Source organism: Sinocyclocheilus grahami, unplaced genomic scaffold, assembly GCF_001515645.1.
Source record: "Sinocyclocheilus grahami isolate Dianchi unplaced genomic scaffold, SAMN03320097.WGS_v1.1 scaffold930.1, whole genome shotgun sequence".
Classification (NCBI taxonomy): Eukaryota; Metazoa; Chordata; class Actinopteri; order Cypriniformes; family Cyprinidae; genus Sinocyclocheilus; species Sinocyclocheilus grahami.
In genome coordinates, this window is record NW_015506109.1 from 272361 (window position 1) to 284508 (window position 12148).

General features: G+C 39.1%; 1 protein-coding gene across 7 annotated transcripts in view; it reads left to right on the forward strand.

Moving 5' to 3' along the window:
• The window catches only part of LOC107564392 (dystroglycan-like), a 52633-nt gene that overhangs the window by 30458 nt on the left and 10027 nt on the right, over positions 1 to 12148 (forward strand). For 4 of the 7 annotated variants that reach the window (XM_016249473.1, XM_016249471.1, XM_016249470.1 and 1 more), the window contains exon 2: positions 7628 to 8163. In XM_016249473.1, the coding sequence (XP_016104959.1) occupies positions 7834 to 8163 (330 nt within the window). In that variant the 5' untranslated portion in view covers positions 7628 to 7833. Of the gene's footprint in view, positions 1 to 2946; positions 2968 to 5386; positions 5407 to 7172; positions 7192 to 7627; positions 8164 to 12148 lie in introns of those variants that run through there. The other 3 variants (XM_016249474.1, XM_016249472.1, XM_016249475.1) reach the window with 3 other exon arrangements.

The following is a 12148-nucleotide window of genomic DNA, read 5'->3' on the forward strand; positions in this document are numbered from 1 at the left end:
TTAAAATATCTTTGTTGGACAACAGGTTTGTAAACGACTCATACACCTGTAAAACTGTCACACACGTGCTACTGTAGTACATTTTACTCAAGACTCAGACCAAATTTTGTCGCACTGTACAGCCCTATCCAAATCTGCTCCAGATTGTAGAAGGAGCTGCTCAATTTCAGGTCCACCTTCCTTCACGTCATTCCACACAGTCGCGCACAGAAATATGTCAAAAACTAGACTTTATTGTTATTATCGCAGGAAGACGAATTCTTATCGTGTGGATAATTTTTACCGGTATATCGCAAACGATAAGATATCGCGCATCCCTAACGCCTATAATAAAATACCAATATAAAATTATAAAAAGTATGTATCGTCTATCTAAATCATTCCCAAACATAAGATTGTTGTTTAGGCCATACATACCACGTAATATTAGAATAAGCACCTCTTAGTTTCAAAATACTTACAGTATAAATAATAAATTCAGACATAATTTAACTAAAATGAAAATAAATAACAAATACAAATCAAATGACAGTAGTTAATCAGTAATTCTAAAATATAGCACTGCCAAACACACATGCTAAAAAACTTACACATAGTAAGAAATGGTTATCAAAACTGAAACAGAAGTGAAACAAGTAATAGGAACCTTGGAAACTTTATGAACCGCAGGATTGCTTATAATAAAGATTTAAATGCAAAAAGAAAAGGCAGTAGAGTTAACTGTTTTGTCAATGGTAAGTTTTAATTTAGAATGTTTGTGATAATGTAAGAACTTGCTTGAGCAACTTAATATATCAATAGCATAAAAGCACTGAATTTGTTTCTTATATTTATTGCATTTAAACACGTCTATGAAAGATTGTGTTAGCTACTGCATTGTGTAAAAAAAAAAAAAAAAAAAGCATTTTCAGTAACAATGTTTGGAGTTTAAATCTAAATAATGGATAAATGTTGTTTGTAGTAAACGGCCACATATCAGTTGCAGACTCCTGTGTGAAAGCACAGTGAGCACCTGCTGCTCATACGTCATCCACCCAGAGCTGCTTCCGTGTACAACTGTTGGCAGCAAGCTACATTAAAGTGATTATTGCGTTTTGAATATGGATATTTTTCTTACAAAAACTAAACGATTCACTACAGGAGGCTTTTGTTCACCCCCCCGGAGCCATGTGAGACACTTTTTTTTTTATTTATGGATGGGTGCTTTTTATTTAACTTCTTTCGGACTGATGCATGCAACACCCGCTGAGTTGCATTAAACACCTTGAAAGATCAAAGACCATTTTTAATATAACTCCGACTGGATTCGTCTGAAAGAAAAAAGTCTTCTACACCTAGGAGGACTTGAGGGTGTGTAATTTATGGGCTAATTTTCATTTTTGGGTAAGCTAACCCTTTAAGTACCACACATGGACTGCATGCGCACTGCAAACGGAGTATGTGTGAAACTGGTGTAAAAGGCCGCCTCACATACAGCTCACAAAATCAGGCTTGTGCTGTGTGTAAGCTATTGTGCAAAAATTGCACAATTGTAAAAACAAAAATGCAGTGCATGAACAAACATTTAGGTGAGATAAATATATCTTTTTAAAAAATGTCTAAAAAAATGCCCCCCTCCACCCCTCAAATTAAAAAAAATCCCCTCTCACAAGAGTCATCTAAGAGGGGAATTAATTTTCAAAAATGAAAATCAGGCCCTGAATGAATGTCTAAAATTCCGGATTGGAGTCTTACTATAAATAATTCTACATGATAAAAAGAAGACTTTAAAAAGATCGATATCGGTGATTGTATCGGCAGATACTGCTTTCTGTGATCGGTGATCAGCCTCAAAAATCCTGATCGGAGCACCCCTAACCTTTATTTTAAACTTTAAAGTTCTGAAGTGAATATAGCTTAATTTTTATCTAGTTATGCTTGGCTCTAAAATATTATATATAATATCTATCAGCGAAAAAAAAATTCCTCTTTGTAGTTGCAAATCCTTATAAAATGTTTTAAACATTATCCACTAATAACAGTAATTGCTGAAGTCATAAATGACTTGTTTAAAGGTGTGAGAACCTTGACTGTTGTTTTAAATAGAAACATTTCATTAATAATTTCAGCCTTGGTAAAATGAGAGGATGAATTCTTTCTATTTATAGTTTTCACACTTTGCTCAAGTAAACTCGCCAAAGTCTGGGTTTGCATTGGCGACTTTCATCCTGTTGCCAGGGCCAGCTTGGTTTTCCAGACGTGAATGACTTCTTTAGCCAGCCTCTATCTTCTTTTGCTCATGCCCTGCAGTTGCCATTAATAGAAGGCTCAGCTAAGTCAGAGCAGGATGGGGAAAGGAGTACAGTGCGAAGTGGAGAAGGTCAGCTTTGAGCTGGCCGGGGCTTAGGCAAAAGAGAGCGTTCTGATTGGCTCCTGGAGGTTTTCCAGGGGCTGCGGACAATCCAGGCTGACTGCTCACGCTTACAGTGTGCTATTGAATGCACCGTATCAGACTCATTAATCAACCGCAGTCAGTCTCTTCAGGGAGAGGCCCGCTCTCCGTTACTCACTCACCAAATGAGGAGTGTGGTTATAACCTCTGACCCTGCTGAGGGTGCATACCTCACTATAATGGGAAGGACTTCAAGCTACCGCTGAGGGACTCTGTGAACTAATACTATGACAGTGATAGCATTGCAGGGTTTTACTGTTTTGGCAGTACTTTCGGTTGGTAGCTATTTAAAGTCATGGCGTCAAATGACTTGCCAACACCAGTCAGGAAAATACAGACATGAATTGATTGAGCTGTTGCCGATGGTTTCTAATGAAATGTGGGATCTCTCTCTGTTCAATAATTCATGAATACTTCCTACTTGAATCAGAACTTGATAACTTAAATAACAAGAGGGTGTTTGGTGTACATCTTTCTCCTTCAGTTCTGCTCCGTTCCTTCTGTGGTGGGTGGTATGACCAGAATTCTGTTTCACGGTATGGCTAATTTTATTTCATGGTAACGATACATTTCATGATATTTTGTTATTTATATATGTAGTTATTCTGAAAATCGACAAAAAGGGCTTTATATAATAAACACAAATATTTCAGAAATGAAAAGTACTTCACCTTGTTTGGTTTTTATTTTTATTTAACTTTTAGGTTAACTGAAATTGTTCTCATAATAAATTAATTAATTCTCATTAATTTTTATTATTTTACTTCAATTAGTTTATAATATCTAAATATTTTATATTGAAATATTCTATTCATAATAAATTATTTACTTTTTCAGGATAATATTAATACTCGTTATATTGTTTACAATTGTTCCCTGGTATCTGCTTATTATACTGCATTTTTAAGGGGCTTTTTTGCTCTTTTTTTCCTTTTTTTTTTTATAACTGGCAACACTTCACCTTGAGTTTAATCAAGAGAGGAAAGAGTTCAGTAGTGACTAGAAGGAGAGCAGCAGCATGTAAACTGAACATCAGTTACTGTTAGTGCTGACTAAGTAATTGAAATGATACACACCTTTATAACCGCATCATTATTTGACTCCAGCCCGGTGAAGACTGACATGCCACTCGGCCTTTCATATTCGCCTCTCGCTGCGTGCGCATGTCTTATGCATTATTAAAATGTGATCGGTTAATTTGAGCGTCAAGTTGAGAGACGTATCCAATCACAGGAGGTTATTATTAGCTGGTTCCGTTCAGTGTCCGATCGTTTGACGTTAGAAAGATAAAATATGCACTGTTGCATTTTCAATGTTTAGAAATTTTGCCTCAGATACAGGATTATGTACATATGCTTGAACAAGCAATGTGTTTATTACCACGGCAACTACTTGTGCATCCATGTTGAATGTGATTCTCGTATGTAAGTTAACTGTACACAAGAGGCGAAAAGATGTCAATAACTATATTGACATCATCTTAAGGCTAGTACCTATACCGTGATACCACCCAGCCCTAGTTCCTTCCTATAATTCTGCCTATCTGCCTTTTTGCACAAACAAGAAACTGACAACATAAATTCAAGGCAGTTTACTCTCCCTGCTTGTTTAAAAAAAATATCAAATTTATTTAGCTTGAATAAAATTCCTTTTTGAGATCATCTTGCCTGTGGCCATATTCTCAGTTCTCAACTTGAAGCATTTTAATAGCAGAAGATTGCTCGAGTTTTGTATTTTGCCAGGCTCTAGTTTAAAAATCCTGAAAAATAAACTTGACATCACCTTGCTTACGTCGGGTTACTGGGTTTTCAGTCGCTGATGTTTATTTATATCATATTCTTCAGATCTCTCTCGCGGCACATTTCAGCTGTGAGCTTTGGTAAATGTGTTTTTTATGGCATCAACAGTGAATTCTGTATTTGCTTTGAGGGTTGACTATTCCTTCCAGTTACAGATGTATGAACTATTTGTTCTAAGAATCATCAACCATGAGTGTCGTCTTTTTGGCATATTAAACATAAATAAATTAAGGTGTCTTTTTTGTTTGATTCATTTGAACAAAAAAGTAAAAAAAAATGTGTTATTGGACTTATCCACCTTGGCTCTTTTTTCAAAGTTAGAGTCTGTGATTAAACATCGGTGACTTGTTCCAGCTGGAATGCGTGACTCAATGCCTTTTATAAGCTTGTCCAATAGCATGGGCCCCTGGGGGTGATGGACAAGGGGTGTCACCATGGTACCAGGGCAAAGGGCGCTCTTCACCCTTTGCCAACTGCACTGTTGTCGGCAAACCTATTACTGCTCGCCCTCTCCCCCAACCTACATACATCCCTGTCAAATCCTAATCTCCCGAAGCGTCCAGTGGACTGTTTCAGGCTTCCAACACAATGGCCCTCTGTAGTGGTGCTGGCGTGTAGAAACTGGCCTTCGGGATCCTTTTTTTTTCCCCCATGCATGAAATGATTTCCATTTTGTCTTTAGAGCAGAAAGGTCCATTTCAAAGGCTTCTTGGGTCACGTTTGACTGCTGAAAGGGTCCGAGTCTACTGGCGGCAGGGTTCTTGCAACCGATGCAGCTTCTTGTGCCGGCCTGATCAAGGGAGGAATGCTGTGATAGGCCCCTTTTTCCACCTTTTTGAGAGCTGAAAGGGCGTCTTTATCCCTAACCGGAGATGAGGTTTAAGTTCTTTCATGTACCTGCCAATTCCATCAGACTCTTTGGGAATGCTCAATGGTGGGACTGTAGTGCGGAAAGCTGAAGAGGGTCATGCTACGGACTGTACCTCCAGCCATACCTGTCAGCGTCAATAATGTGCTTAAGACTTCAGGCATTCTGCAGATTAAAAAAAAAAAAAAAGGTGACAGGGTTTTCAGCAGGATGTGGAGTTCTGATCTTTAGTCTACAGTTCATGTCACATAAGATTGACTTGGCGAGTTTAAAACCGGAGGATTGGTGGCGTTTAAAGCACATGTTTGGTAGGTATTACAAATCAGCATGATAATATGCTGTCTGTCTGAGGTGTGGAATGTTTAAAGAGTGAGTGTTTTTGTGATAGAGCCTCACTGAAGGAAGCCGTGGGTGCAGGTGTCTCAATAGTAACATATTCATGAGCAACAGTTCTCTAATCATTTTATGTGAGCATAAAAACGTGTTAACATCCTGTTTGTAATTGCCTGACTTTACTAACTCTCCAACAAGACCAAAACATAGGGCTTATCCATCAGGAATTGGCTGAGGGTTGATTGAAAGGGAGGGGTTGCACAACAACAGGGCTTGCCAGAAAGTAAAATGGGTTCAGAGGCAATTTGTTACTTTTTTTTTTTTTTTTTTAATGATTGAGGACACCCGTCTTTGGAACAACAAAAAAAAATTTGGAAAATTGAAAAATGGGACCGTCTTCACTCCTTGCAAATTCTGAATAACACATTTTTGGCAGATTTATTTGTTGGCCTGTGAGGTACATCAGCAGTTATTTTAAGTCTCCATTTGCATAATAAAAGTTCCTATTGGAAAGTAACAAGTCAGAGAATCTGGACTTTGGTGATTCTTTCCAAACAACTCTAAACTTGAGAGCCAGCACAGATTACAGTCGGACACTAAATCCCAATGATTCAGTCAGTGGTGACTTGAAATTAATAGCTTATCGAACTGAACAAATCTGATTTGAATTTATTTTTATTTGAAAATCTATGAAGGAAGCTTCCTAGCAGTTTGTCGGCTATTGATGATCCTTGGCTTGCACACAGTTGAGTAAATCCAATGTTTTGTTAAACATTCTCTGAAATTCCTACTCATAACCTGCAAACACACCTTATGTTCAATCACAGTATCACAATATTATTTCTCTCGATGGTATTTGTTTTTTTCCCCATCCACCATGTGTCTTAGAAAGACACTGAATGATTATCTAAACATTCAGACAGTGTTTTGTCTGTGTCTGGGTGAGACCCCAAAATAAACCTGCCTTTGAAAATGATTGTTGAATGTTTGGACTATGTTATAGGAGTATCTTCCCTGCTGGCTTTCAGAATGAATCTCCGAAGGATAGCAGGGTGAATTGGACATACAGTGTTGTTGTTTGGGAGTCTTCTGAAGAAGCTCCTCTCGAACCCCCACTGAACACAGGGAGCGTGAGAGACTGTATATATCTCGTATCCGCTTCCCTCGTTCATAGGTTGGCCACAAGGACTCGAGAGCAGTTCTCAGGGGAAATCAGCTGCATTGTGCACTCCCTCTTCAAATGCATAAAATCTGCAGCCCACCCTGCACTAAACCCATCCGTCTTTTCTCCGCAGGCTTTTTCGTCTTCCTCTCTGAATGAAAGACCTGCATGAATAACAAACCTCTAGAGTGTAGAGCCCCCCCCCCCATGAGACAATTCAGATGGTGTGCATTCCTCTGAAGTGTTTTAACCAGTCGGTCGCTATGGACTGACCCCCTGTCTCCATCCATTTCTTTCGACACTCATGGAGCGGGTTACTCTTCCAGTGCAGGTTTTTTTTCAGGGACATGTTCGGTGACGAATGAGGCTGAGAGGGAATGAAAGGCACAGTGTGAGAGGAGAAAAGGGAGAGAAAGCTGTGAATGGTAATCAGATTAGTCTTGATCCACCTGTGTATGTGTGCATGTGGGTAAGCAAGCAGTGCGAAACATCATCGCTGGCAGAGACCAAAGATCTGGCTTATACCATTAACCTAAAGTGATTTAAGGCCCCATAATGATACGTCACTTACTTGATACCTTGGTTGGTATTTGAAATGGTTCGTGATCTAATTGACTAATGTAATTGCCATGTAGCTAACAACTAGTAAGGCCAACAAGTTTATCGCTTGTGCATAATTTTTGCATCCCGACACTTTTTTTTTTTGTGCCGTGAGCATTGCATTTTTAATATCTAAAAACTATTAATAGCTACACAATTATCTTTGATAATGCATCTCGTGTTTTTGAATGCAACAATGTGTCTTATATAAACACCCACTTTATAAACCCTTCCGAATCTCTGAACCTGTAGATGATTGGGTAAACCCAAACAAATATGTATCTTATACCAATAACCCTTTTCCCCATTTCAGTCCGTTTATGGCACCAATATGACGCATCACTCTGAAGATGCATTGGTCAGACATGTCAGTGTCGTCTTTTGCTATTGAAATGCTTGTTAATTAATTCCTCTCTTTCTCTTTCTCAATGCAGGTCTTGGAGGCAGCCCCTAAACTATGGGATTTCAGAACTACTGAGGGCACTTTCACAAAAGGAGGTAAAAGGGGCTGGCATCGAGAACAAAAGAAAAGGATTGAGTTTTTGAAAAGAGGATCAGTTCTTTCGGACTCAGCGGGGTGCATGCTGCCCCCTCAACTGGACGTCCTCTTTTGTGCGAGCAAGAGAAAATAAAAGCAGGCATGCGCAATAAACTGAGAGAGTTCCGGGATGGGGGATGCCCCGTGCTGGGGCAGAGGGACAGGACTCTTCTGGTGCTGCTGATCACAATAGTGCTGACAGTAACGGAAGTGTGGGCTTCCTGGGATCAGAACCCAATGGAAGTTTTAGGTGATGTAAGGCAGCTGGAGGCTTCTATGCATTCTGCGGTGCTGTCGGACATACGTGAAGTGGAAGCGGCGGTTGCAGCGGTGTCGCAGCCCAGCGGCTTCCCAGACTCCTCAGCGGTGGTGGGCAGGGTGTTCCAAATGCTGGTGCCCATCAAAGCAAAGAACGCCAGGAGCACTGTAAAGGTGAGATGCTGTTCCTTCAAAGCACATAGCATCCTTCAAAATGCATGCAAACATAATTGTCCTCTGGTGCTCAGCGGATTGTCTCCCATATATCTGATAGCACCACATCAACACTCCCCAGCCAGTGTACTCAGTCAGTGCAAAAGACGTGACTTTGCCCCAAGCACTGCTCAAATCTTATTCTATGCTTTCCTTCTGACTGATGGACCATAAAATGTGTTGGTCCCTGTAATAACGCAATACTACTTGCATACACGTGGTCTGCATACTTGATGGCATAGAGCTTTCGGAAAACTGTGGGCTGATGCATTGGGGGCGCTTTACATTTAGATCAACAGGATAAACAAATCTGTTTGTTTACCAGAACTCTGTGAGGGCATGGAGTTTATTTTCTGCTTTTGTGTAGATGATGCTACAATTGGTTATTTGTATATAGCCCAGCAAGGTGTGTGCTTCTATCATCTTGTCAGCTTGCTTTTCTTTCTTTCAGAAAACCGAGCAGTGCACTAATGGTACAAACACAATGCAGCCCTGACCAGGCTCCTTTTGTTGACCACCCAGCAGTTTATGAGACATTTATAACCAAGCAGTCCATGTCAACTGTTCTCAAAAGCGTGACCCCTGTCCGTATCTGTTCATTGTGTTTCTCTGTCCTGTCTGAATGTTGGGCGGCTCTCCCAGGCCTTCTGTGTAATCCTACATTCACTGGATCATTTCTGCCCTGTCAAGCGCATTTTTAAGTTGAAACCACAAACCCCTTTGTGCACTTTCGGAAAATCTGTCTTGACAGCTGTGCCAAAGAATCTAACGCCCAACAGTTAAAGCTGCCTACAGCTGTTCCCTTGCATAACCATTCAGACCTGTCCAGGCCCACAATGAACTTCCCATCTCATTTCTTAACAGCGTTTAGAATCAACTTTGCAAACTATAAATAATTTTCTAGTCTCAGGAAAAAAGGAGCGAGTCAGGCTTGGGGACAAAACGCTATGAACTATTAAAACTACAACTGCAGTGTTTAACTAATTGGAGTGGTTGTGCATGATAACTGTACAAAAACATGGCACAAAAACATGTGTTGAAGGTGGTTATCAGGGACTGGCTATGAGGTTTTCTGGGTGGTTGCGTTATAACCCAAAAAAGACAAGTATTTTGATCATACTGTCATCTGTAAATATAGCTTCAGTATAAATGGAAATGGATAAAACCATTTTGCCATAAAAAAAAAATTTCATTCTAACAAGAAATTTTGGTAACACTTTATTTTAAGGTGTCCTTGTTACACGTTACATGTACTTACTATTATAATAACAATTAATTATGCCTAATTACATGCAAGTAACCCTAAACCAAGTCCAAACCCTAACCATAGTAAGTACATGTAGTTAATTAATATTACTCAGTACTTATATGTATAATTACACTGTAATAAGTAGGGCTGGGTATCGAGTACGATACTTTTTAGGCACCGACCGAATTGCCTCGATACCATCGAGTATCGAAAAACGTCTTGTCGTTCGGTACCAAATTTCGATACCTAAGGGGTTAATCTCATCAGCGTCAGTGAGCCAATAAGCCTGCAGCACTAGCCGGCGTGTTCGACTAGAGGAGCGGCGCAGATCGATCATCCGCGAGAGCGATTCGAAAGCGCGCGGAGCAGTCTGCTCTCTTTAGCTCTCGTGGTACTGTAATACCACCAGTATAGAGTAGCGTGGGACCTGCGTGGAGTTCCGATCATATGCAGATGTACATTCATACTAACACGTTACACGACCGAAAGCGCATCTTATGTGACCATTCATGCAAACTGTAGCATCATGCTACATAAGACGATAAATAAGATTTATATTCCGCTTTTACTCAAAACTCACTTTAAACCACCATCGAGTGTTTGTAATAACTTCCGATTGCCGTCTAACAGGGCCGGATTTACGCATTGCTCAAGACATTGAGCAAATAAATATAACAAACAATAGGGTAAAAAATGACAAACTATTTCCATGTCTTCCACCTTTTTTATGTATGCTACGGAAATCAGGCTTTCTTTCTCCCAGTCTCTCTCACAGTGAGACACACAGTGCAGACACGCGGAGACGCAAACAGAAATTTCTTGTTTCTTGAATTTATCAGTAAAATAGTTTCGCAGCTGAAAAGCTACATGACATTTCTCAGTAGCGAGGTTCATGAAGGAGTTTAACTTAAAGATTCGCTATTAGTAGACGCTGCTGCTGAGACGCAGGTATTCACACGCACTTAATCGCTCGCTCGCTCTCTCTCTCTCTCTCTCTCTCTCTCTCTCTCTCTCTCTCCCTCTGTCTAATAACCGCATTAGACTGGATTAATAACTGCGTCAGCCTGCATATCAATGGCTCAAGCTTCTGTTATCAGCTCTAAAATAACGTTTTGGAATTTGCAACGGAAGGTTTGGGAGGAAGGCTTGACTGAACGCAAGCGCTTATTCCGATAGAAGAAATATTAAGAAATATTTTTGTTTGCTTGGGTGGTAATATTAGGTCTATTATATTAATAGGGAAGGGGGCCCAAAAATGTTTTTTCTACCCGATACCCAGCCCTAGTAACAAGGACACCTTAAAATAAAGTGTAACCAAAATATTCTTACAATATAGAAGCATATATATATATATATATATATATATATATATATATATATATATATATAGAGGTGTGAAAAAGTCTTTCTGTTTTCTTATTTTTTTTTTTTTTTTTTTTTTTTTTTTTACCTCATAAAAAAATTACTTGCGAACAAAGGTTATTTGTTCAATTCAATGCATTTGTACGCATTATTATTATTATTTTAAATAAACGAAATCACTGGTAAATAAAACACACCTTAGTATCGATATTTTTAGTTTGAGTATCGATACTTACGATACTCGCGTCAGTATCGATATATCGATACTTAGGATCGATATGCCCATCCCTAATCTCAATTACTTTCTTTCTCTTTTCTACTTGAGTTTCTTTGGATCTCGGCATGATGTCTAGCTTTTGAGGATCTTTTGGTCTACTTCACTTTGTCAGGCAGGTCCTATTTAAGAGATTTCTTGATTGCGAACAGGTGTGGCAGTAATCAGGCCTGGGTGTGGCTAGAGAAATTGAACTCAGGTGTGATAAACCATAGTTTTAACGGGGGGGCAAACACTTTTTCACACAGGGCCATGTCGTTTTGGATTTAGTTTTCCCTGAATAATAAAAACCTTCATTTAAAAACTGCATGTTGTGTTTACTTGTGTTATCTTTGACTAATATTTAAATTAATTTGATGATCTGAAACATTAAAGTGTGACAAACATGCAAACAAATAAGAAATCAGGAAGGGGGCCAACATTTTTTCACACCACTGTATATAAATCTGAAATTTTTAGCACCCCTTTGTGGCCTCATGGTGGTCCCTGGACCATGGTTTAGAACGGGTTCTCAAAGTCTACAATGAAAGGTCCAATTCTGAATTTTCATCAGTGTCAAAGGTCCGGACCGGAACAATTGGTTATTACAAAACTTGTTTTTAATAAACATACATAACATGCATAACAAATAAACATACATTTTTTGAAAAAATAAAGTGCCCTTTGCATTCAAAATACATTAATAATAAGTGCAAAAGTGGCAAAACAATTCATTTTAAGTGTTGATATATGGCCGAAATATGTATATAAAATGGCCGATATATGATGCTGATTTTTTTTTTGGCCTATATGTTTGGCAGATTTTCTTTTTTTTCCTCCCTTTTATCTCATGAAAGAGAGTTTGAGTAAATGAAGCATGCCTTTTGTTTATGGTTTGTTGACAGACTCCACAGTTTTCCCACAGATTTGCAAATGCACATTCATTCTCTGCCAGCAGGAGGCGCTGTTGGAGCGGGAGATATATATATATATATATATATATTTGATTACAGCCGTTACCGGAGAAACCGCTATATATATATATATATATATATATAGCGGTCTCTCCGCTAACGGCTTTA